The sequence below is a fragment of the Pteropus medius genome, unplaced genomic scaffold (genome assembly GCF_902729225.1).
Source record: "Pteropus medius unplaced genomic scaffold, Ma_sr-lr_union100, whole genome shotgun sequence".
Lineage (NCBI taxonomy): Eukaryota > Metazoa > Chordata > Mammalia > Chiroptera > Pteropodidae > Pteropus > Pteropus medius.
The window spans coordinates 4,041,231-4,067,713 of NW_024345481.1; the positions used below are offsets into that span (position 1 = coordinate 4,041,231).

Here is a 26,483-nt window from a genome sequence, read left to right on the forward strand (position 1 = left end):
GGGACATTTTAACTAATGCTCCAAAGAGATCCTCGGAAATATCCAAACCATGGCTCTCATCTGTTCTTGATTGTAGACATGTAGAGCTGTGAGCCACGATTCTAAATCAAGAAAGCGCTTTCGGTCAACTGACCTCTCTCCCTGTGTAGAAACAACCGCCACAGAGATTGTCCCCTGACACTGGCTCCTGTACCTTAGCAGAACCAGGACATGAAGCATCCTCAGTTATAATTCCAGCTCTGTGGGACGTGGGACTCACTCAGCATCCTAAGGGAAAGCGCTTACTCTGGGGATAGGACATCTGCATGCTGTGGTAGCTGGAGTCTAGGAAAGGTTTGCAGAGGGTACCAGAAAACGCCGGGAAAGCTCTCCTGTCATCACTCATGGAATGTCAGAGGTTTGCCCTGGCTTTCAGTCTCCTTGGGGTCACATACCTCTTTGGGGGTATGGAGAGTTACAGGTTCTCTGTCGGGAAAAATGCAGACCCGCCTGGTGTCTTTCAGACAACTGCGGGCAGTCAGGCACTCCCGAGGCCCATTCCTGTGGCCCAGTTAGACGCTCTGGAATCGGGAGGGCGAATGAGTTACTGTGCTGTCCCCTCTGCTAAGGACAGAGTCAAGTCATTAATTCATTCGTTCATTCATTCGTGAACGCTTCATTGAGCACGGGCTCAGGGCCGGCCTCTGTGCTCTAGAGGCGCAGGGGAGGTGGACACACCGGCGCCCCCTCCCAGGGGGTCAGGAAGGGGGCCTGCCCGAGCGCCCCCCAACCCCCGCCGACACTCACGGCCCCGCCCCCGCCCGCCCACGGCCCCGCCCGCGGAGCCCGAGGCGTCCCGGCCCCGCCCACCGCCGCGCGGGCTGCTTCCGCGCACGTGACCGGGCTGCTCGGGCCGCGGTTGCTCCCGCCACTGCTCCCGCGGCTGCGGTGCGGCGCCGGGCGGGCCCCGGGGCGGCGCGATGGAACCGTGAGTGCCGGCCGGGGGTGGGGGGCGTGGCGGGGGCTCCCGGGCGCGCGGGGCCCTCCGGGGGCGCGGGAGGGGGCGCTGCCGGGGCGGGGGCTCCGTGCGGGGGCCGGACGCGGGGCCGGAGTGAGCAGCGGAGCCGGGTCGCGTTCCGGGGGCCGCCGCGGCCAGAGCGCACCCGGCAGCCCCGCGAGGACGGCCGGAGCCGCCTCGCCGCCGCCCCTCGGTCCCACCCCAGCCTCCCCTGGAAGGGCGGCGGCCGCTGCGGGGCCGTGGCCCCAGCCATCCCCTGTCTGTCCAAAGCGAAGCCCTTTCCCATGGCTTTTCGATGGTGCTGGCGCGTCGGGAGCCTGCCACGGCCTCTTCGGATCCCGGGGATGCTGCGTCTTAGGAGTTTTACAGCCCGCTGACTTTGGGCCTCGTTACCTCTGTGAAGTTCGGGAGTTTTAATGAGGGGAAACCTGGCCGGGGCCCCATAGACGCTCCTAAAGCTCGCTGTTGACCCAGCCGCCTCCTGGGTGTCCCCCAGGGGGCATCTGGAAGAGAAAGAGAGAATTAAAAAGACCCGTAGCACCTGAGTTGCAGAAGGCCACGGAGAAGGAATGCCCGAGTCTGCTGTGTGGAGCAGCGTGTGTGGCAGGAACTTTGGAGGGCGGATTCCCACAATCCAGGGCTGTGCGTTTCTCTGTGTACTCGGGGTTTTAGAGGCGGGAAGGTTCGTGTTGGGCCTCAGCCGGTTTCTCTGTGGGCACAGAGAAGTGAGATCCCAGCTGTTGCCCCAATGCAAACACACGTGAGGGAGGAATGTTTTCTCCTCCTGCTTCCTCAGAAGCCTCTGGCCGTGGCACAGCACAGGACACCAGCCTAGCATCAGAGGTCGGTCCATGGATGTTTAAAAGGTCTTTGATGTAAACCCCGGGTGGAGGTAGGTTGCCAGTATGGCCTCTGCACCACTCCAGGGGCCACCATTCATTTGTGGGACGTGTGACGAACACTTGGATGACTGCAGGAAGGGTGCTTCCTGGACTTGTCCCTGTAGCAGAGTGACAACCAGCATGTTGTAGGAGGCTCTCACCTACGAATCTCCTTGGGCGGTGTGTGGTGCTGCTAACCCTTCTCGTAGGACATATTGAGGCAGGGTGTGACATGGTGTGGGCGTTAGCCAGCACGGCAGTCCGGTCTCCTGCTGGAGCCCTGTGCTGTCTCTTATGTGACAGGGACTTAGTGGGCATCCCTCCTGTGGAGTAGTAGGCACCACGAACACTCCTAGAAGCTGTGCCTCAGGCTCCGTTGAGCAAGGGGCTGGGTGGTGGACATGGTTATCTGGAGGTCAGCCAGCCGCCATCATCCAGCATTCAGAATGGCACAGAATTGGAAAAAGCCTCAGGCAGCAAATAAAAATCCTAGGAGAAAACAAGCCTGAAAATCCAAAGCGGGTACCTACCTGACTTAGGTGCCTGGTGGGGTCAGAGGGCTCTCGTTGGTGGATGTGACTTGCGAGCCCAGTGCTGAGAAAGGTGGCAAGGGACAGGAACAGGAAGAAAAGCTGGAGAGAGAATGGGGGGCGGGGAAAATGAAAGAAAATGGAGGGTCTGGAGGAGCAGGGGCACTTCTTGGGGCTGGGGAATCAGTTTGGGGTCTGTGATGATGCAGATCCTGGCCCCGTGACTTCCTGCTCACATGTGGCCCAGCCTTCTTTTTTAAAAAGGGACAGGAGAACGTGCTATCCAAACCTGTCAAAAATAAAGAGTTCCCAGTTCTTAAAGGTTTACACTTAAGTTTCCTGCAAACTCCATTTTTCTGATAATGCCAGAGAAGTGAGAGATGCTGGGAGTTCCCAGGATGGAAGACGGGTCTCAAACAGTTGCTGACATGACTTCCTGTCTGAGCTATAGGGTTGAAATTCCTCAGGTTCATCTGTTGCTTTGTTCTTACTGCAGCATTTCTATGCACACTTAAATAAGGTGGACGTTCTGCATGTGTCTTGCTTGGTGTTTACATCTTGTTTTTAAAGAGTATTTTACATGCCTCTTTCATCCTTGGGCTTTTAAGTGTAGAAATGTGTTTAATTAGACTGCCCTTCTGCCAGCAGTGAAGGGGTGGAACAGACAAATTAATTAGCACAATGGAGTCCTGCTATGGTTTCTATGTCCCAGGCTTTCTGAGTCTCCCAGTGCTTGAGGGGACAGTAGGCCAGGGACAATATCATATTTCTGCAACCATAGAATTGTTTAAGATTACATCTCTTAGAATAGTTTTTTTTTGTAACCAAAATGATCTCTAGAACTAATAAGAGGTAACAGAGTGTTTACTGTGTACCAGGTACTGTTGTTGACACTTTGTATACGTCATTTCATGTAATCCTCACAGCCACCCTCCCCATGAAGAAGTTTCTCTTATCCCCATTTGACAGACGAGGATACTGAGGTGCAGAGAAATTAAGTGAGTTCCTCGAGGTCGCAGCTAGTAAGGTGCAGAGCTGAGACTAAAGCCTGGGTAGTCAGCTCCAGAGGCCATATTTACTCTTGACATATACGCTGTCACCTCTCAATCACAGCTAGTGGCGACGGCGCAGGGGTAGTAACTCATCTATTTGTCAGGCGGTGGGGCTCCTCAGCTTCCTGAACTTCACCATTTGGGAACCGGAGGTCCCAGGAGATAAAGGGACCTGCCCCAGGTCACCCAGCTGGTCCGTGGTGGAGGGGCCTTCCAGCCCAGGTGTCCACCTCCAGTTCCTGGTTCTTAACCACTGGGCTGTACTGCGGGCAGCTGGGATAGGGCGCTGCCCGTGGCCCCGTGTTGGCCAGTGTGTGGCCTGCTCCCTTGTTCCCTTTGCCCTGGGAAGGGCATTTGATGACCTAACGCATGCTCCTGGATGCGAGTCACTGGCAAGGATACACGGGAATTCATGGTTTGTTCATTAAAATACGTTTTGAGGTTGTCAGGCCTTGACTGTTTGCATAATGGTTTTTCTGAATAGCTAAATTATTGTAATGCATTCAGGTCGACGGAGAGAAATTTGAGAGCTCTTCTCAGAGTTTCTTCTTCTCGAAACCCATTGAATGGTAGATTTAAAATTTTGGCGTTGGGGCCAAGGAGTGAGCATGAGGGGGTGCTGGGCCGCCTTTCTGCCCCTGACCTTGTGGGTTCAAATCCCTCCTCCACCTCCTGCTGACTGGGACCTCAGCAGGAGATACCCGCCCCCATCCCCCCACCCCCAACATAAAATGGGCTGATAATACCTGCCTCACGGGCGGCACCTGGCCTGCCACCAAGTAGGAGCTTAGGGAACCGAGCTCCTCCTGCCCTTTCCTTCAGTGGGTTGGGTTCTGAACGAGAGGAGGGGAGATTTTACACAGTGACTCTTCAGAGATATTGATAGGGTGAAAACAGATTTTAAAAAGAAAAAATGGAAGGGAAAGAGGAAGGGGAAAAGCATACGTATACGGACACGATTTCTGTGCCTGCTTCACTTCTGAGGGCTTGCTGATTTCCTTTGTGCCTCCCACCTGCCCTGTGGGTCTTCTCGGCGATTTACAGGTGAAGACACCACGGCCAGGAAAGTTAGCCCACCCACCGCTGAGCCTGCCCATCTTCCTCTGCCCGAGCAGTGGGGGAGCACCAGGCAGATAGGCCCCTGGCCCGTGCTTTGAACTACAGCAGAAGAGATTATTTTTTATGAGAAAAGTGAAATCTTAACTAAAATAAGAATGGGCTGAGACTGAAAGTCTCTTTCCACTGCCCCGATTCTGATTTTTAATTCTAAAGTGGGAACTCCAGGCATGACCTGAATGGGTAGCAAAATTTGTAATACGGAACTATTTTCAGTCTTAGGTGCCTACTGTGCTGTGACTTTATGAGGCGAGATAAAATGAGTATTTACAAAACCCTCAGCCTCTGGGATGCTGTTTTCCCCTGCCCTGCTCTGCATGTTGGTTGTCGCTTGGGTCCCGTAAAAGGCAGGGTTGTGGGGGCTGGCTTTCCCTCCCATCTCTCCCCGCATGGCTGAAGGATGGCCCGGGAGGTGTTTTCTGGAATTCTCTGCTCACCCAAGTTCTCTCCATTAGTGGTCATTTTGCTCCAGGCCCATAAAGAGGCTCATCGGGTGCTCGCCTCCCGCTTTTCTTTCTAGTGCTGTTTTATTAACTCTTATGGGGCCCGCGTGGGAGGGAAAAGTGCTTAGTGGGAAAAGCAGCGTTGGCTCCGGCAGTTCTGGAGTACTCGGGGGCCCTAATGGGGTCACTGGCTTCCCAGCTGGCGGAGCAGGGAGCAGGCCCACGTGACGGAGGATGCGTGGCCGGCAGGACTGAGTGGCGGGGGCGGGGAAGCGGGGGGAGGCGCTTGCTTGGAGCCGCTTTGGCCAGGTCACTGACTTGGAGGGCAAAGGCCAGGGCCACAAACACATTAAAAGACAACAATGGGAGAAAAAAGTTAAATTTTGCAATTCAGTTTTCTTCCGCTCGTTTATCCTGGCAGGGAACCAGAGTAAAGCCAGGGCAGAGTGCATAGCTGGGGAGGGAATCCATGTCGCTGAACGCCTGCCATTCCCAGGGCACAGCCTTGGGCCCCGAGAGGCCAGAGGGAGCTCCAGGTTGGGGAGACGTGAAAGTGTGTGAACACTTGTCACCCATGGTGACGTCCGCGTGAGTACCCCCATCCTGCAGCCGAGGAGATGGTTGCTCTCAGTGTCTGGGAGGCGGGACCTCGCTGGGCGGGAAGGGTGAGTGCCTGGGGGCTGGAGGGAGGGGACATTGGAGTGACTGACTGTCAGTGGAAGTAGGAAGGGCAGTGCATAGTGACAGGGATGGTGGGTGACTGTCTCACCTTCTAAAAGGACAGCCCAGGTGCCTTCAGCTAGGTTTCCATGCCCGTGTGTGACTTAGTATCTTGCGGTTCGTTTTTAATTTCGGTTTATTTTGGGAGTGTGCATATCGATGGCAAGCTTTTAGTTCTCGTAGAGCCTGTCGTGAAAAGTGGCTTAGACATCGGGGCTTTCCAGAAACCGAGCCGGGCTTGTCCCGGGTTAACTCGGTGGCTCCATGTCCTGGTGACCCGCGTGCTTTCCATCTTTCGGCTCTCCGTCCCGGGCCCGCGGACAGTGCCGCCCTCTGACGTGTGGCGTGGCCGCAGCCCCGTCGGTCGAGGGCGCAGGAGGCTTCCCTCCCAGCTGGCACGGCACATCCTGGCAGCGCCCGGCCGCGTGCCGCAGGTTCTGTGCCCTGGTGGAGCGGGGCCGGCAAGGCGGGGCCCGGCGTTCTCGGTCTCCGTGATGGGGGCTGGTCTCGCTGGCAGGGGACCACGGTGGGAGGGGGGCGGCGAGCAGCCCTGGGCAGATGGCCGGTGGTGCTGCCATCTGCCCCAGAGAAGGTCCCGTCATCTCCTTTCTGTGGCGTGGGCACACCGTGGGGGAGATGTGTCCAAAGTTGCAAACGTCCACAGACATTCAGAGGCACGATAGTTTGGCTGTCACTCTGAGTGACAGCGAAGTCACTGGAGAGTTTTGAACTGAGAACGAGCTCACCTGGCTGTCCCTGGGGTGGCGGGGTGGGGGGCAGAGTGTGGGGGCTGTGGATGGGACAGGAAGACGGGAAGCTACCGCGCCTCAGTGAAAGCCGGCAGAGGCTCGGCTGGAGAAGTGAGAAGGGCCGAGTTTCCTTGTGCTTCGAAGGCTCGTTGATGCAGCACATGTGGTGCATCAGGAGCGAGGGAAAGGCAGGTGTCGGAGGTGGCTCCTTAGTTTTTGTCCCGAGCACCTGCAGGGTGGGAGGTGCCCTTTCCCCAGGTGGGAAGATGACAGACACACAGGCTCAGTGGAAGAGCGGGAGTCTGGTTTTAGACGCGGCACCCTTGAGGGGCTGGCCGGGTGGAGCGGTCACGTCAGCGTTTCGTGCACGTCTGAAGTTCAGCTAGATACAGACGTGGAATTGCCCAGATGTTACTGTCTCCAGCAGTGGGGACCACGAAGGGGCGAGAGTAAAGACGAGAGGAGAGGCACAGGGCAGCGTTATGCAGCTGCGTCCCAGTAGGGCGGCGGCAGTGAGCCTTGGCCGTGGAGAGCCCTAGTTTTCCAGCTATTTCCTCGGGGAATTTATGGCTCCACAGACTTCACCTTGTGCGAAGCGGCCCGCTGGGAAAGGTGATGCGTACGCACAGCGGTTTGGATTATGGCTGCAGTTTCTGGACTTGGTTTTCCAATAAAGGTGTTTTTAGTTTCTCTAGGAAACATAGCTGTCATATTTTAAATCACCCATGAAATTGAGATTAATTTAGGAGGGACCTGAAGAGTCCACGCTGGCCCCGAGGGAACAGTCTGTTCCGCTGCCTTTGAAAGGTCGTCTAGAGCTTGGGGGCTCCAGCTTGGCCAGAATTTTAGAATGTGTATGAGATGCCTGAGTGTGAAAAGGTTCATGGGCCTGGAGAGGGACACCGACTATGTGTCTCATCAAGAAAAGAAAAGACACGCCAGGCCGGCGGGGTTTTGTAGGAAGTAAGTCTTCCTGCTCTGGTTATAGAAGATTTTCATCTGCTGTGGTGCTTGACTCAGCCAGCGAGTGCGAGGACATGGGGGCCCCTTTCCTTGCTCCCTGGCATCTTATCACCAATTCGAGGGAACTTTGTGAACACTTGCAAGGTAGCCGATGGACGTTGAGAGCTGAGTAGGTGTTTTCTGAATGCCTCCTGTGTGTCCGGTGTCCGCGCAGATAGACTGGTGCTTTGTCTTCAGGCGCTCAGCTGTGTCGTACGGACCAGGTGTGTTGTAACGGTTTAAAAACGTGGGCAGCGGTGAGATGGAGAAGCGAGGGGAAGCTTCATGGGACATGCAAGGAAGCCGTGAACGCCGTGTCAGATCTGGAAGGCGTGGCGGGGAGCAGAGAGCATTTCCGATCGGGAGACCAGTGTGCGGTCACCGGGCTGTCTGGAGTCTGGCCTGACCCTGCCGGGCTGCAGCGTGGAATTCAAGCTCTGGAGCCTGATGCTTGGGTTCGAATGGCTCCGTCACTTCGTGGCTTTGTGATCTAGGGCAAGCTGCCTGCCTTTCAAAGCCTGAGCTTTCTCATCTGTGAGGTGAGGATACTAAGTAGCTACCGCAGAAGGTAAATGCGATGACCAAGGGACAGTTTGGGGGGACCTTGAAAGCCATAGGGAGGACTAAACTTCACTGAGTGGCTGTGGGGAGTCACATGGGCTTTCTGTGCTGGGGAGTGCGGTGGAAATGTTGTAATTCCCATCTGGGGGTAATCATGGCAGGAGCGGTGAGGGCCGGGACCCCGAGACCAGTGCGCATCACTTACGGTCAACAGGTTTAAAGTCTCTAAGCCTCAATTTCCCCATGTGCAAGCAGGGGCTGGACTTCCTCCCTGAGGCAGTTTCTGGCTCTGATATTTTAAGGCTTTCTGGCCTGTTACCATCTTTCAGGTTCACAATCTGAGTTGAGCTCAGGCTCCTTGGTCCACTGGCTCTCTCCTCACGCACAGTAGGGTCGTTTGTGGTTCAGCCTGTGGACCTGAGTCCCAAAGGAAAAGGTCGAGGCACTCATTCCTTTATTTCTTCACTGTGACACTGCACGTCCACTCCCCCGAGGCCTGGCGGGTCCTGCTGGAGCGAGCCGACCCAGTATCAGCAAAGCCACGTCAGAGCAGTGGTGGCTCCAGGGCCCCACCTTTGCCTTGAGACAAGGTCCAGCTGATTTCCTGTGAGGAACCGCAGTCTCTGGCCATAAGGGAGAGGGTGTGTGTACACAGAGCCGTGTGAGTTTTGTGCCACAAAAGCAAATAGCCGATCCCTCTGTACCGGTTCAAAGCCTGTTCTCTCCGCCAGAGTGTATTGTCACCTGTCCATAAGGCGTGAGAAATTCCTTCCTGGGGTCTCAGCTCTCAAGACCAGGAAATGCTCGTGGATTAGAAACAGCGCAGAAGGCAAAGCAGTCGGCACCCTGACACCCTCACGTCTGGGTTGATGGGTCTCCTCTTTAGGTTACGGGGAAGGGTTGGCTTCCTGCGGGGTGGCCTGGCCTGCCACCTCCTTGTACCAGGGCTGAATTACAACACTGCCACGTGCATGCGTTTGCATCACGTCTGGGGCTGCACCGAGGACGTGACACAGAGACCATGTGGCCCGCCAAGCCTCAAACGTGTTGTCTGGTCCTTTCAAGATTTTTATTTTGTTTGCTGGCCTCTGATGGAGGGAGTTCTAAAAGAGGAATGACCCTCGCCCCACCATTTCCTTCTGACGACAGGATGCAGTACGGAAGACTCGGGGAACCCGAGCGTGTGAGTGTGAGGCTAGGTCTCCACGTTGGTGTTAAGTCACAGAAAACTGCCAGCTGGTTGCTCACTGGCATCAAAACCACACCCCACAGGGCAGGTCAGGCAGAGCTTCACCACCGTGGGGCGACGCAAGTGAGGGGCCTCAGATCGTGAGGGACCCCGGACAGGAAATCTGACACCGAGGAAAATGTGATGCTGGTGGCACCTGGAGTTCCCAGTCTGGGCTTGACTGTCACAGCTAAGTTAAAGCTGCACGTTTGCCCGTGAGAGACTTAGGGCCTGCCACTCAGGCTCTGCTCTGGCAGCTGGGGGCGGGGCTGTGTGCAGAGGGGGGACCAGCCACCACTTATGTGGCATGGTGAAATGTGCCCTGGGTGGGCGTGGAAGCCGTAGCACATTTCCCTGCCACAAGGAGTGGGTGTGGCTGGCCCTGTGCATCCCGGGGTGGCAGGGGCCCTCTCCGACCCCGAATATACCAGCGTGTCACCCCCACCCTGCAGTGGTCCCTGAGGTGGGTGAGACTGTTTTACCAGGCAGGTCACCTGGTTTCGGAGTAGGTCCGCGGCTGGGGTGAGGGCCTGCAGGTGGGGTGGGGGTGGCCTGGCGTGTTGCTGGTTCCGGGAGGAGCCTCCTGTGACCTGAGCCCTTGGCCCGCTGGCCCCTCACCGCTGGCTTCTGCCCCGCAGGCTGGCGCCCATGCGGCTGTACACGCTGTCCAAGCGCCACTTCGTCCTCGTGTTCGTCGTCTTCTTCGTCTGTTTTGGCCTGACCGTCTTCATCGGGATCCGAGGTAAGGTGCAGGTTTGGATCCTTCTATCATTTCTGGTTCTCTTGCTGCAGCGCTTTTTAGCCCAGCCCAGCTGTACCCACCTGCTCTCTCCCGCCAAGGGCCCCGTCGTGCGCCCGCCGAGTGGAGGGGTGACCCTGCTTCCGTCCCACACAGCCAGGGCCTGAGGTCAGTGTGGCAGCGCTGGGCGACCTTGACAGTGTAGCTTTTGTTGGAGAGTCAGACATTTCTGGAGAGGCTGTTGCGAGCCAGGACGCAGCCTGAGTGCTGGGGAATCCAGACCATGCTGGTGGGTGTGGGAGACGGGCCGGTGGACATTCTACTGCAGCAAGGTGCGGGCGGGCGGGGGTGTGAGGTGCTGGGCAGGCCTAGGGCGCCGCCGGGGGCAGGAAGGCTGCTCTGGCGATGCCCGAGCTCTTGGCAGGAAGGGACCTGCGGGTGGCGTTGGCCTTGTCTTCAGGGCCCGGGATGCCCTATGGTCCCCCAGCATGCTGTTTGAAGGGAAGAAACCTGGGTTTCTGGAACCTTGTGAAAACCAGCCGACTTCTCTGGCCCTCAGCTTTCCACCTCTGAGAAAGGGAGTTGGATGGGACGATTTCAAAGGCATTTTCGAAGCTAAAGTCGCTATGGTGTGTGCCTCAGCGGACTAGTTTCTTAACCTGAAACTTGGGTTGGTGAACGGACGGAGGAAGCTGGGGAGAGGGTGGTTATTTAGTTGCTATTTACCTGCTGATGATGAAGGCGGTGATGGTGACAATGGCAACTGTAGCCAACCCCTCGTTTTTCTTCCCATGAAGTCCCCAAAGAATAACAGTTACATTAATCACAGCACAAGACATACCCATTATCTTGGGTGCTTTCACGGCTGTCCCTTAAGGTTTGTAGGGGACCATTCATGTTCTCATGGAACCCAGTCTCACGGGACCTCAGCCAGCTCTCGTTTCCTTAAGCCATTGTCTGTCTCAGACACCCGGGATCACGCTCAACCTTCTCCCCTCTTGCAGAGACAAAAAGTGACATGGCAGGGCCGAGAGGAGAAACGTGACGTCAGGGTTGCTGGGCCCCTGCCCTTCTTCCCGTAGGGTCCTGGCATTAGCCAGGGTTCTCCAGAGAGACACCGGTGGGGTGAAACAGCCAATAGGAGATTTATATAGATGCAGATTTATTACAAGGAACTGGCTGGTGTCAATACGGAGGCTGAGACGTCTCGGAGCTGCACCTGGTGGGACAGGTGAATTCCGTGGGCGTGGCCCGTTGCTACACTTCTTTTGCTGCGAGGTGACTTTCGTGGTCAGGAGCAATGCCGTGTGGGTGGAGTACCGTGATGGTGCTAAGGCCAGCTTGGTAGTCCACAGACGGTAGTTTTGGCAAAAGTGTTGCGCGTAGGGAAGGCAGTCCCATACCCAGAGTGAGTGTAAGGTCCGTTAAGAACAAGACGCGGTCCATTAAGAACATACCCAGAGTGAGTGTAAGGTCCATTAAGAACAAGTCGTGAGGGAAGAGGTCCCATGCAGTCAGTCCGCACTGATCACCTCGGTCAGTAGCTGGCTGACCGCTCCCCTCAGCCCCCTAGGAAACAGGGCTGTGTCAGGGGCCCAGTGTTAGACTCTGCTGCTGGCACACTGGGCACTCAGTGGTGGCCGTGGCCAGGTCAGCCTTGGTGAGTGGAGTCCAGGTGCTGAGCCTGTGCATAACCTCCACCCCTGCCCCCAAGGTCACTTTGCTCATGAGCCCACTGGGCAGTGGCCGGGGACAGGGGCCGACGGGTATCCACTGGGTGGGTCATCCTTCTTTCTCGATTATTAAAACCCTCCTTTACAGAGGTCACTTCGGTGAGCAATCACATAGAACCCAAGTATTTTCATATTTTTTGCCTATTTAGAGAGGTGCATCCACATACCTCTTCCTCAGATTTCCTCATCACCATTTTTCCCACGTGTTCCTTCCAAGTCCCTTACCATGTAGGCAAACCACACCCAGCTGGCATATAGTCCAAGCACAGTGGACAGCCAGGTGCACTGCCCCAAGCTCTGTCCGCTTTGGGGATTTTCCTTCACCTCTGTCCTTCAGGGGTGTCCTGGGGGCTGCAGTGCCACAGCTGTCCCCTTCAGGTGGCGCCTGCCTATCGTGAAGAACCACCTGCAAACCAGGCCCGAGTCTCCTCGTCCTCTGTCAGTTGACCTTAGAGAACTCCGATGGTGCCACAGGTGCATCTGGGAGACAGAACTTAGTGAAGCTGAATGGGGACCGTGGGCTCTGGGGCCACTTCTTCCTGTAAACTTCCTGAGCCTCCGGGGCCTGCTCGGGCTGGGTCACACACGTACCGTCCCATCTGGTGATGGAGCACTGCCCTGCACGCCCAGCTGCGTGGCTCGGTGGGTCAGGTAACGCCCGTCATGATGGGCAGCTCAGGTCGCACGGTCACTTGGTGGCCGGTGGTTAAGCGTCAGTCTCTGCTGAGGCCCAGCAGCAGGCCAAGTGGAGACTAGTTATCTGCAGAGGATGACCCACGCAGTGGATACCCGTTATCTGCAGAGGACAGGTCCTGAAAGCCTGCTCTGAGACTCACCCCCGCGGCGTGGGGAAGGCTCCAGCTGGCATCCTGGTCTGCCGCCGCCTCGCGCACGTTGGAGCTGCGGCCAGCAGGGGGCAGCACGCACGGCAGCCCGGGCCTGTAGCAGCGCCTCCTCTGTCTCGGGACCCACTTGTATGCAGCAGCTTTTGGGTCACTGGGTACGTGGGCCGGAGTAGCCCACCCAGCTGGGGAACATGCCACCTTCAAACCCCAGGGCCAGTCAGGCGTCGTGCATCTGTTCTGGGTGCACGAGAGCCCCAGGGCAGCAGCTTATCCTCACCTCAGAAGGGATATCTCTGCAGGGCGCACACCGGTCCCCCAGAAAGTTCACTGAAGCAGAAGGCTCCTGAATTGTCATCAGATTCATTTTCCACCTTCTGACATGCAAGTGTCTTGCCGACAAGTTTAGAGTAGTTGCTATTTGTCACTCACTTGCTACGATCAGCATAACGTCTTCAGTGTGATGGACCAGCATGATAGCTTGTCGGGGGGAAGATGGTCCGGGCCTCTGTGGACTAAGTTGACATCAGCGGGAGAGTCGATCTGCCCAGCTGCAGGACAGTGAAGTGTACTGCTGGCCTTGCTAGCGAAAGCAAACAGCTGGTGGGCCTTGTTGGGGATGGAGAAAAAGCCATTTGCCAGAGAAGTAGTTGCATATCAGGTACCAGAGGATGTGTGAATTTGCTCACACGAGGAAGCCCCGTCTGGTACAGCAGCTGCGCTTGGAGTCACCACCTGGTCGAGCTTATGATAATCTGCTGTCACCCTCTCGGACCCATGTGGCTTCCACACAGGCCAAACACATGAGTTGAATAGGGATGTGGGAAACTTTCAAGTCCTTCATGGTGGCACTAATGTCTGCAGTCCCTCCAGGAATGCGACATTGGTTTCGGTTTACTATTTTCATAGGTGGAGGCATTCTGGTGGCTTCTACTTGGCCTTTCCCACCATAATAGCCCTCACTCCATAGGTCAGGGAACCAGTGGGGTTTCTGCCAGCTGCGTGTTCCAATTACGCAGCCTAGACTGGGGTGCTAACCACTGGATAAGTCTGGGCTCCTACTGGTCCCGTTGCGACACGTACCTGAGCTAAAACTCCGGACATCCATGGTCCCTACTCTGACTGGTGGACCACAGTGCCGTATTTGGGTCTCCTGGAATCAGTGTCAGATCAGGGCTCGTGTCTAGTAGTCCCCCAAATGTCTGATAATTTCCTTTTTCCCGTTGCACACGTATCTAGGTAAAAGGCTATAGGTTCCTTTAGGGGAATGATTAACAGTATGAATTTTTGGCAGTATACCAGGTCGCTTTCTTAAGGGACCCAGCACCTTCTTCGTTTAAGGGGTTTTGGGTCTGTCACCTGGCTCATATCTGGAAACTGTTGAGAGTCTGTGACTCTGTTTCTGTGATTTCAGGTTCGACTTTGTTCGCTTGACCTGGAACTTTTCTGTTTATACAGATTAAGTAAGAATTTAGTTGGCTTCCTATGAATTTCACTTCTGGGAACACCATGCTCAGCTAGGCCACGCCGCAGGTCAGTGTGAGTCAGGCTGTCGTGATTGCCGCCTTGACTCTGCCGTCCATGACGGTAGCCACACCCACCTTGCCCTTGGCGGTGGAGAGCCACCGCCGGCCCCTGCCACCCTCCATCCAGGGACTCCACTGTGCTTTGTTTTCCCAAGTCGGTAACCGCAGTTCCCACTGTCAGGAAGGCCTGGCGTCCGGAGAGGGGCATCTCAGAGCTCTGAGGGTGCTGGGGCTCCCCTCACCCGGTGGGTCTTAAATAACAAATCCAGCCCGACAGACACCCTGGGCTCCCCAGGCCTCTGACTCCCTCCTCTGCTTTCAGCCGGACAGGTGTGGCCTTTCGATTCACCCACCTTTTGGTCATTTTTTTTGCCAGCCAACCAGTCAGACTGTTAAGAGTCGCAGCGCGCGAGCTGTGACTTTAAGTGTAGAGTGTCTGCTTGGTGAGCCCCGATCCGACCTCGCTCCTTCCACCGTGTCTCACACCCCGGGTGTCCATTCCCACGCATGTTCTCCAGTTTCTATCCGTATAAGTCAGAAAACTCGAGTAGTTCTTTTGGGGTGTAGCACCCTCCTCATGAGTCACCCTTTGTACCTTGCCTGCTGGGACTTGAGTCTCGTTACAGTTCTAGAAGCGAAGAGGGTGCGTTCTGAGGAGAGTCAGCTTTGTCCCTTGAGGCAGCTGCCCCGGGGGAGGCCAGTCCCGTGGGGAGTGCAGGGTGGGTCCCTTGGAAGAGGAACAGCCGCCTCCACTGGGGATGGGAAGACCTCCCCCACTGGCACAGGTGGCTCATCCGTGTCCCCCAGCTTTGTCGGGATCTGCCCGTGTGTTCCCAGAACAGGAACCCCCTCTTCCCTAGTCGATGCCCTCGCTTTAACAGCGCGGCACCTGTGAGGCTGGGGATTCACCTCGCCTTGCAATCCAGCCACTTGCAAGATGAGGTTCTGGGCCTGATTTTCGACACTCTGTGCCCGGTGGCGGCAGGCGGTCAGGGCCTCCTTCAGGGGATGCAGAGAAGCTTCCGGTCACTTATGGGCACTTGAGCTGGGAACTCAGATCCCCCAGCTCATCCCTTTCTTTCCCTGCTTTGTCCAGCCGCATTAGAGGCAGCCAGCCGACCTCATTACATTGGTTAGTTTTCAGTAAATGTTCTAAAGTGTCATAACCAGTCACTGAGCTCTTTGCTTCTTAGAAGTGGTTGATTAGGTGCATCCGACCGATTCTGCATCTTTTCATGGCCCATCGGTGCTCCCTCTACGACCGGACATAGTCATTAGCGTCTTTAAATCTAAGCAGGTTAGGGAACCAATTCCAGAAACCCCAGAACCACCATGGAAAACTCATCCTTAACATTCTTTCCTGAAGAACTAAAGTCTGTATTAGTCAGGGTTCTCCAGAGACACCGAACCCGCGGCAGGCGGGGGATGGGCAGCGAGGCAGCGGGAAACTGGCGTCCCAGGCTGGCAGTGGTTTGTCTTAGAACAAATGCAGGTCTAAGTTCATTCACACCGTTTCCTTTGGTCAGTTCTTCTAAGGCCAAAGCTCTGAAACATTACAGGGTAAGACTCTACGAAGCTTGCATATCTGTCATTTCAGGAAAAACCTCAAGTCTATATTAGTATACATTATGCTTTTTTATATCCTCAGCTTCATAAATAGTTTTGGAAGACTGGATTAAATTGAATAGATCGACGTGTCTAAATTTTTTAGCAGAAATCTTTAAACCGTAGGAAATAGATAGATGCCGTGTGCGTCACGAGTGTTCTCCTGGGCCCGCGTTGCAGAGGGGCCATCGAGAGCAGTGGAGAGGGCCCGCCCGGCCAGCAGACCAGGGAGACGGTATCTGTGTGGCGGTCATTGTGTCACCTGCGCTGGGAGGTCGTCAGGTGTGGCAGGGTGCACGCGTGTGTCAGTGTTCGTGCGTTTGTATGTTTTGCATGTATATAAAACCCCTCAAGACAGACCAGGAAAATAAGACTACCTCCTGGTAACATATGAGTCTTTTCTGGTATTTGAAAAAAATCAATTAATTATCGATATAGATATAACCTGCCTGTTTCTTCTCTTACACTCTAGGGCCCAAAGTGATCCAGACTTCAGCAGCTAATTTTTCCCTAAATAATAGCAAAAAGGTAAGACTGGCTCTAAGTGGCAGCCCGTGGAGTTTATAAATGTCCGGGCCACTAAGAAATGGCCCTGCTGTAGAGGGTCCTTAAGGCAGACCACCTCACTCTGCAGCTTGCTTCTCAGCAACGTGCGGTTCTTACTCCACTGTCGGCTGCTGGCCTCTGGGTTCTCGTTTGCTGAAATGACCTTTTCTGCTGTAATAAATATGTCAGTGCCAAGAAAGGCCGTGGTGTTAATGCTTAGGGAGCGGCAGTTCACTTCCAAAGGGTGGGTAACTCGTCCCAGCTCCTCACCTCTGCAAGTCTTACTGTATTGGTGAGTTCTGAAATGCTCACCGTGTTTGCCACAGTGAAGACGTGGTCTCCACGTCCGGCTTCGGACAGTGACAGTTCCTCTGACACTGAAATGTAAATGAAAAATCCTTTTTTTTCCCTTCTTTTTTAATGTGCCTTGATTCGTCACCATCATTAGAGAAAAACAAAGTTTTACCAATGGGACCTTTTTGGTATTTTTCAATACATACTAACTTCTGAGAGCCCAGACAACGAAACCCTTTTACTTCTCCGCGTGGCTAACATAGTCTCTATCCGTAAACCGAACACAGTTGCCTTGAATCCTCATGGCATCATAACGTGTGGTTTAAATCTGATTATCTGACCCCAGATGTCTCCTTATCTCTGTTCTCCCAGTTCCCTGCTACGCTTGCAGAAACTCTTACAGGTTTTCACACAGGCAAAATGAAACAAATGTCATAAAACTGACACCTTTTCATTCTCCCTTTTGCCACTGCGAGCTTGGGAGGGCTCCTGTTTGCTCATTTTCTTTGCATTCCCTCATTTCCTTTGCCTCTCAGGCCAAGGGTCTCATTCAGAGAGGTCCAGCCATGGGATCCCTGGACCGTAGTTTGGTCTTTGAAAATGCTTGTCCCTCGAGATGTCAATTTTGACACTGAAAATAGCCGCTGTCCCACAGAACTGACTTGCTTCCTCATGTCTGAAAGATTATAGGTATCGGACGATAGATGTCATCACTTTGGTGGCTTTGGGGCACATCTTCTGTCACAGGGGGTTTTATTGAGGCCTGCCAGAAGCACTAAAACCCCAAACCACATATCCACATTCAAAGACTGTGCATTCAGACTTGCTTTTCTTTGGCACTGTGGGTGGTCTCCGTTCCCCACAGCCGTTAGATGCCAGTATTGTGTTTTTCAGCAGACACCACAGAAGTGTCACTGGCTACATAGTCCCCTCCAATTCACCCCCCGAGGGGTGGTAAGACTTTCCTAAAGCCGAAAGTAACAGACGTCCAACAGCAACATGTCTGGCAGACTGATACTAAATTAGTGATTCTTGTGAATATATTCCTTTGGTGTTCTTATTATCTTATTATACCTCTCATCATATGGGCTTTTAATTTGTTCTCTACGTAGGGGTGTCGTCCCAAGGCTGCAGGTGGTGGAAGCCACTGCTCACAGGTTTTCCTGAGAGACAGAAGTGGGTTGTAGCAGGAAGCCAGCCCTTTCTTTTTCTGGAAGGCAGGATTTACTTATGTCGTTAAAAGGAAAACTGCACGTTTCTGTTTCAGCGCTGATGCGCTAACCTTTTTGCTGAATGTAGATTTTGCATGTGAAGGTGAGGTATTTGGTAGACGCGATGAAAAGGTCACGTGGGTTCCTTTAACTTTTTCTTTTTCCCTTAGATAAAGCCAATTCAAATACGTTCGAATCCACTGTCTAAATATAATCAGCAGCTGTGGCTGACATGCGTTGTGGAGTTGGACCACTCAAAAGGTACGAAGCCTGGAGGTCTGGTATGACTTTCCTTCATACAGAGCGCCATATTTTAAAAGCTGAAAGCTTTAAAATCTTTCAACAAGTGATCAGAGATGGATTACAAGGATGGTCTTTATTCTTTATAAAAGCGACACACTGGAAGCCCCTTAAATGTCCTCCAGTGGCTTCGGGGCACATCTTCTGTCACAGGGCGTTTCACTGAGGCCTGCCAGATAGTGCTGACACCTGATGCAGCCCTCGGAGTGCTGGTGGGGTGCTGGTCAGCTGGGAAGGGGCTGCGTGCTGTACGTGCTACTGCTACAGCCTTTTCAGTGGGGTCCTGGCAGTATCTAAAAACATTGTGACCTTTTGATTGTCACAGCTGGGGAGAAGGGGGTGCTACTGGCATCTAATGGGTGGAGACCAGGGATGCTGCTAAACATCCTACAGTGCACAGGACAGACCCCACCAAAAAGGCTTATCTGGCCTCAAAATATCAGTGGTGCTGAGACTGAAGAACCCCGCCCCAAAGCAGCCACAGTTTATAATGAGTTGTCTCCATTCATGCGGAACGGCACTGGTCATATCCTGTCCTTGGCAGAGCTGAGAAGGCGCTCACCCACTTCATTGTCTACGTTCTGTGATTCAGGCGAAGAGCTTCGGTTGAGAAATAACTTGAAGAGAACCCTATGGCCATCGTAAATTAAGTGGAAAAAATACATCTTACCAAAAAAAAAAAAAACCTTTTTGTAACATTTTAAGAAGATAAATTTGATATCACTGTGTATTTGTATACCTAGAAAATGGTCTAGAAGGGTGGACCCATACACGATCATGGTTATCTCTAGGAGGGGGATTGATTATAAATGCTTAATGCCATTTTTTATATTTTTTATATTATATGATTTCTTCATAAGCATATAATCAGAAAAATATATAATCAGAAAAATGAATCTATTTTTATATTGGTATAAAGTTAAAAATGTGGGAAAGAAAAAGTAAAATTTCATTGGCCTTGAAATATTTGTCCTTTTGCTGAAATGAAACTGGCAGGTCTGAAACGTGGGTTTTGGCCCGGGCTCCCAGCATGAGCAGTTGCACGTAGAACCTAACGGAAAGGCTTCCCTTTGCTGGCAAAGATGCCGAGGCGGCCGGAGACCGTCCTGCGCCGTCACAGCACCAGGCAGGCACCTTTGTGGGCGCCATGCCTGCCGTGGCCTGACACTGGTTTTCTTTCTTTCGTAGAAACGTTCAGTCAGATAAGCTTTCCCATGACTGTTAAAGTGAGCGGAGTAGCTCAAGATGGAACCACCACGTTCATTAACAGCAAAGCGCACAACCGGACGAGGACCCTCACGTGCGCAAGGGTGAGTGGGCGCGATGGCCCCTGGCTTGTCGTGCCGCACGATCACGGACTCGCTTCTTAAGTAAAAGGTTGAGTCCGACTAGGGATGGTGGGGGAAACTCGCCTCACTTTATGTGGTGATACTCTTACAAAGGCTTAAACATACACACACTCGTGTGGACACGCTCATGCACACGTGCACAAACGTAAACACACACACACACACACTCTGAGCGTATGTGATACCTGGTTTGACCGTTTGTGTAGCTGACTGCCTGCTGTGTCCATAGGTGCCGGTGGGTGGGCCCCCATCACACACGTCTGCCACAGCTCCATGGTCGTTTCTGATCACGGGGCTCAGGGTGGTTCCCCACGTGTGATGAATGCCTGGATCTGTCTAGGGGCTGAGGCCCAGGCCTCGCAGGAGGTGGGGCTGCTTCTTGAGCGTCTGCTTGAGGGTGCAGCAGGCGGCTGTGGGCAGGAAACCGATGGCCCGTGGTGGGACTGGAGCCCTCACCCTCGGTCTTGTCGGCGCCATATCGGTCAGGAGCGGAGGAGTCAGACAGAGGTCACTGCTGTGGCGGAGAGGCCCTGTCAAGACGCCTGGTCGCGTGGAGGACGTGGTGGGGAGGACGTGTGTCTGATGCAGGGTGAGGACAGCAGTGTCCCCAGCGGGCCGCGGGCCGGGCACTTCCCAGACATCACCCCGTTTGGCCCTCACAGCAGGCCCACGGAGCAGGATCTGTCATTGGAGCCCATTCTATACAAGAAGGAACCGTGGCTCGGGGAGGTCAGAGGTGGTGAGGGAAGGGCCAGCGCTGCAGCCGCACATGGCCCGGGGGGTGGCCGAGGAGCACTGGCCAGTTGGTCCCCGAGGAGGTTCGCAGGCGGGCGGCCTCCCGCCCAGTGGCTGTGGTCCCTCCCCGCCTGATGTGGGTGAGAACCCCAGCCTGAAGGGGACGGGCTGTCGGGAGGTATGCCCTCTCCCGGCAGAGTCACTGCCGTGTCCCCTCCCTGCACGGTGGCCCTCACGTGCCAGCCCTGTTGGGTGGACTAGGAAGCAGCACAGCGAGTGGCCTCTCGTCTGCCTCCGTGTCACCGCTGTGCTGTGCGTGGACTGGCCTGGCTTCCACGCCTTCCCTGCCTGTCCCTGGCGAGTGGTGAGGACCGAGGTGAATGTTGTGCGCCAGCGTGCGGTGCCCGCACAACCCCGCGTGCCGGCAGCTGGTGCTCCATCAGTGCTGCCGACCAGACGGGGGACGCCAGCTGTGGCGACTGCAAGGTCCGCCGTTCAAGCAGCAGCCTCCCCCGCTCCGTCCCCAGGCGGACGGCCTGGGTCTGGCCTCAGCAGCTGGCATTGCTGTTTCTCGAACTGAGCAGGTGATGACAGGTGGTCAGTGACTTGACCCTGAGCCTGGTGTGACTGATCTTGCTGATTTGTCTGGGACCCAGGGGTTTCCCAGGACACGGCACTTTCTGTTTTAAACGGGGGAAGTCTCAGGCCCATGGGGATGAGTTGGCCGCCCTGCCTGGAGCCCGTGCTTTGAGTAGAGCCAGGCTGCCCCCGAGGCCGCTGGTCTGCGCTGCTGCTTGGTCGGACGCGCCCGCCATTCTGTGCACTGTGACAGTGGCCCTTCGGGCATCGCTGTGGTTTCTCCCCGCCCCTGTCGGTGGCCTGACCTCAGTTTACATTGTGTTGCTGCTGGGAACTTCTTCTTCTGTGGTTCTCTCTCTGCTCAGGTCCCTCCTTAGGCCTGTGAGGAGCACTGCCTTGATTTAAAAAAAAAGATGGAGTATTTTGTTACAGAGACATCGACACCCTTTTGTATTACCTGTTTCCGATGTAAAGAAAAGATGTCGTCTCGGTCGGTTGTCCACACCTCGCGGGGAGAAGGCTGCAGTTCTCTCGTGGAGCGATCGTCAGCATGTGCACCATGGCTTGAACTTGGCGTCCCCAAACCCTCAGATGGTTTCACTGTAGTTTTTAAACTTGAAGATGGGTACAGCCGGAGATGTACCTCTTTTGTTAATTGAAACACATCCTGTAAATCCAGGCAGATTCTTAACGTGTCAGGAGTGTTTTGCTACTCAGCTCAAATAGGTTCACTTGTGTAAACCGTCGTCACGCTGAGTCCTTAGCTGCCCCTCCCTGTGCATCACCCTGTGACCGTCGGAGATGAAAGGTCGATTTGGTTTTGGTGCGACCAGGGCCCCACACTCACGTGCCCTGTGAGCAGGTGGCCAGTACACATGAGGGAAGAGAAACCACAGCCCAGATGGAGTGAAAATAGCAATGGACTCGTGTTCCAGCCTTGGGAGAGCGGCCAGCGGTCCCCAGGCCCATGGCGGTGGGCTTTGGTGCAGGCCCGGTGTCTCCGTCTGGCCTGGTGGTTTGCAGAGGTTCTGACATGTACCTTCGTGCGCTCACCTTTTCTCCGCTGCTTTTCCTGTCCCTTAGGTCAGCAGCCCCGTCTCCGCCATGGTCCTGTTACCCTCTCAGGGCTTCTTGTGTGTCACCCAGAGCTGTTTTCCTGGGAAGCCTTTGATCAGTAGTAGGGGTGACTGTGGCCTGTTGAGCCGCGGCGCTAACGAGCGCCCCCGTGAAGCCGTAGGACTGCCTGCTTCTGGGCAGAGAGTGCCCTTTGATGGCGCCTCCCCTCGGGTACCGAGAGGACTTCCGAAGGGGCGTGCTGGCCGGTCCGGCATGGCGTGCAGAGCTTTGCAGTCTCTGCTGGCCCGGCCACGAGTACTCATCTGCGTCCCCGTGCCACTGTGGAAAGAGGGGACCTGGGGAGACCCGATTCTTGATTCTAAAGGACAAAAAAAGGGGTTCTTGGCGGAGATGTGAACACAGCACCCACACGAGCTCGTTCGCTGTGGTTCTCACAGCCTTTGTCGTGGCTGCGTCCTGACCTCCTAACAGACTTCAGGGGCCTCCGCGTCGGGAACGACAGGCTAATCGGGACCAAGGAAAGCTCGCAGTCCACTGTGTGTCCTCACAGCAGTCGCCGAAGCCGCCAGGGCGTTAGCCGAGGGTCTGACTTGTGTCCCCGCTTACACTGCCCCGAGCCCCCGTGCTTGTAGGAGTGTCAGGTTGTGTCGTACTATGAACTTTTTAATGCACGTGCATATTATTTTGAATCACCCAAAGCAGAAAGTCTAATGACTGTAATTCATATATTATTTGTTTCCAAAAATGCCTTTTTGGGTCTTTCTTTCTAAGAACTGTTTTTGGCTGGCATCTGAATTTTTCTGGGCTTCTGGCAAGTTCCCTGGAGATGATCAGTTCTGATTGTCTGTTGTTGAAATGTGTAACTTCCTGGGTCCGGGGGTGGGAGACTGAGTCTAGCGTGCTTTAAAGACACAGCCTCCTGTGTATTTGCAGAAGTGTGCAGAAATCATCGTGGCTCACCTCGGCTACTTGAATTACACTCAGTACACAGTGATTGTGGGATTCGAACACCTGGATGTGCCCGTCAAGGAAATGAACTTTATAGTGAGTATGCCCGCTGGCCTCGCGTTTCCATGGCTCATTCGTTTAGCTCCCGTTCTTCTGACGAGTGACTGAAGTAACCCAGCATCGAAATCATGTCATTTTGGACAGCGAAAGACATACACAGTTTTCAAAAATTATAGAGAAATCACAATTCTTTAAGGATATGGAACCAAGAGTAGCTTAAAGAAAGAGCATGAAATTGGAAAACCTTCGCAGCGTTGAGATGTAGAACAGGGAGCAGAGGTTGGCGGTCCAGCGGAAGGTCGTTAAGAGGCTCCCAGACGAGCAGGGCTTCCTGCCCCGGCCCCTGGGCGTGGCTCAGTCCCCGCCAGAACCTCTGGCGAGGCGCAGGCACTGCTCTTATGTGGCCTGCCCGAGTGACACAGGTCTCATCGTTGGACTTCGTGTCCCCTAAAATCAACTTCCTTGTTCCTTCCACTTCCTGGGAGTCAGAATAGCCACTAATTCCAGAGCGCTTTCATCACCCCCGAAAGAAGCTTCTTAGTATTCACTTCCTGTTCTCCCCTCTCCCAGCCCCCAGCCATCGCTCATCTTTCTGTCCCTACGGATTTGCCTCTTCTGGACCTTTCTGCCTGTTCTGGACATCTCATATGAATGCAGTCATACAGCATGTGGTCTTTTGTGAGTGACTTCTTTCGCTAAGCATAACATTTTCAACGTCCATCCGTGCTATTGCGGATATCTGTACTTCATTTTTTTTTTTGGCCAGATAATATTTCGCTGTGGGAATACTGCATTTTGTGCATCCATTCATCAGTTGATGGGCATTTGGTTTGTTTCCCTTTTTGGCTATTATGAATAATGCTGCTGTGAGCATCCTAGTAAAGAAAACTGTCTCTGGGTGGTGGGCTTGAGGTTTAATTTTTTTCTCTTTTCTGTTTTCCATAATGAGCTCTTATTGCTTTCATAATCAAAAGAGAAAATTAAAAAAAAAAAAAAAAGGCTCCTAAGGCAACTGCTATGTGAAGGGGAAGCCCAGGATACATTCTAGCCTTTCTCAGAAGGTTCGCTATGGAAGAGCTGGCTGCCTTAGAGAATCGCAGAGTAACATTGTCTCCAGCTTGTATAGAGACACAATAAGAAATTACAGACCCTTACGCAAAGTGTTTCTACTGTTTCTACGTCTTCTATAAAATTGCTCTTGGAAACAGTATCCGTTATGTTGTGAACTTTGATCGAAACCTCCAGACGGAATTCCCTTTGTTCACATGTTCTGACTCCTTTTATGAGAGAGCGAGAGCTATAAACTCATGGCATTTCTCTTTTAGTATTAGATGCGAGACATTTCAGAAATAAGCTTCTATGCCGAATTGCAGTAATTACTGACGTCCTGGTCCAGGTTTCTGCTATAATTATTTACCCTCTTTCTTGACAATTTTACCATTTATAAAACTTTAAAAATTGTTTCTATCAAATCTGGCTTTTAAAAATTATCATTAGGAACTAACTACCTTTATTCCTTTTTCGAAGTAAACAATGTATGTGGAATAAAGTGCATCTTAAAAGTATGTTAGTGATACTATTGCACACTTGCCAGAATGGCTAAAATGAAAAAGACGAGGAAATGCCACAGTTGGCCAGGGCGTGGGGCACCAGAGCTCTCCTGCCCTGCCTGTGAACGTGCGAATTAACACAGTGGACACGCGGGCACATGTTGCCCAAAAGACGTGCATTTAGATGTTCACATCACAGCCGCGCAATTCTCAGTAGCTCCAAATTGTGAACTGCTCATCAACAGGAGACTGAACACACAGATCGTGCTATATTCCTATAATAGAATGTTATGCAGCAATGAGAATGAATGATTACAGCTACGTGCAGCATCAGGATGATGCTGAACATCATTAGAAAGGATGACTTTCTAAGCATAATGTTCAATGAAATAAGCCAACTGCAAAATAGTACATAGTGTATGAGTCCATTTATATAAATTACAGAAACGGGCAAAGCGAATCCGTGCAGTTAAATCAGAATTAGTGTTGGTGGGTTAGTGACTCGAAGGGGCCAGAACGAGAGGGGCTTCTGGAACGCCGTGATGCTTCTTGATCAGAACACTGGTGTGTGCAGTTTGTGACAGTTCGTGGAGCTGTACACATAGGCTATGTACATGGTTCTTGGTAAGTATACTGTCTTTCGGTACAGACTTAAAGCATGGAGTACACTTTGAAAGTGGAGCTCATAGGGTTGCTGCCTGTGTAACCACGTACATTTCTTTAGACACTCTCTGCTGCTTTGACAGAATTTGACTTTCGAGAGTTTCTGTGCCTTTGGCTTGGCACTTCCTCGGAAATCTTTGGCGTTTGGAGTTTTGAGTTCTGCGCTCTCAAAGTCTAGAGTCCATTCTCACCGTGTGTGGTGGTGCCCTTGGCTCTTCTGGAAGGGCTCCAGGGCCATGCGGTCACCTTCTCCTGGATGTCACCATTTGTTTCACTTGCCAGGTCTTCCTCCTCGAGGAGAATGAAGTTCAGGGCGAAAATGATCATAGTTGCTTCTTCAGCCTACTGGGAGGTAGCGTTGTCACCAGGGCAGGCTCAGAGCGTTCGGATGCTCTGTCTTTAGCAGAATGTGTCTGTCCTTGCCATACTTTTCTTCAGATTTTTTGTACTTAGGATTCATGGAGGTTCTTGGATTTGTGAATTTATAATTTTCATCACATTTGTAAACAATTCGGCTATTATTTCTTCAAATATTTTTCCTATTCTTCTGCCCCTTTCCTCACACCCAGAGAAATTCAGGGACTCCAAATACACATCTCTTAAGCGACTTGAAGTTGTCTCATGGATTACCGACGCTCTGTTCAATTTTTTCTCTTTCATTTTAGACAGTTTCTATTGCTGTCTTCACGTTCACTAATCTCTGTCATATCCATCTTCCAGTTCTCTACTTCGCATGTTCCATCTTTCCTTTAGCTTCTTGATGTACTAAGCTGCTCATTCTATCATCAGTGATTTCTGGGTCAGTTTTGATTGATTCATTTTTTCCTCATAATGGTTCATGTTTTCTTGCTTTTTTACATGTCTGGCATTTTTGACACTGCAAGACATTGTTGATTATTAGGTCTTCTATCCTTATAAATATTCTTGAGTTTCGGTCAGGGGTATCGTAAAATTACTTGGAAATGGTTTGATCTTTTCAGGTCTTGCTTTTAAACTTCACTAGGTTGGACCAAAGCAGCGGTAAGTCTGAGGCTGATTTTCCCCCCACTGAGGTAAAGCCATCGGAGCAAACTGCCCAGTGCCCTGTTTTCCTCTCTGCCGGGGAAGCAGGTGCTGCTGCTGGCCCCTGTGAGCACCCATGAGCCTCTGGGGACTTTTCCCAACCTCAGGTGGTGTACTCACACTCATACACGGTCAGTCCTCAGGTGGGGAGTGAGGCCGATACCTGGCACTCTCTCTGTTCAGCCCTCCTCTCAGTGCTCTGTTTTGTGACTTGGAGCTGATGAATTGTCACCCTGGATTCCTAGCGGGGTGTTCACGGCCCTGGGAGACCACAAGGCTCTGCATGGTTCCCCCATGATTGGCACCCGGAGAGTACACCTCCTTCCCATCAGCTAGAGATGATGTTTTATCGCCTCGTGTCCAGTGTCGCCTGTGTGTGTGTGTG

General features: G+C 53.3%; 1 protein-coding gene across 1 annotated transcript in view; it reads left to right on the top strand.

The window, feature by feature from the left end:
• The first annotated feature begins 849 nt into the window (after positions 1-849).
• Positions 850-26,483, top strand: part of TMEM181 (transmembrane protein 181) — a 41,995-nt gene continuing 16,361 nt past the window's right edge. Inside the window, 6 exon segments of the mRNA XM_039873912.1 lie at positions 850-967; positions 9,918-10,021; positions 16,197-16,252; positions 17,946-18,036; positions 19,264-19,385; positions 22,749-22,859. Of these exon segments, the coding sequence (XP_039729846.1) occupies positions 960-967; positions 9,918-10,021; positions 16,197-16,252; positions 17,946-18,036; positions 19,264-19,385; positions 22,749-22,859 (492 nt within the window). The 5' untranslated portion in view covers positions 850-959.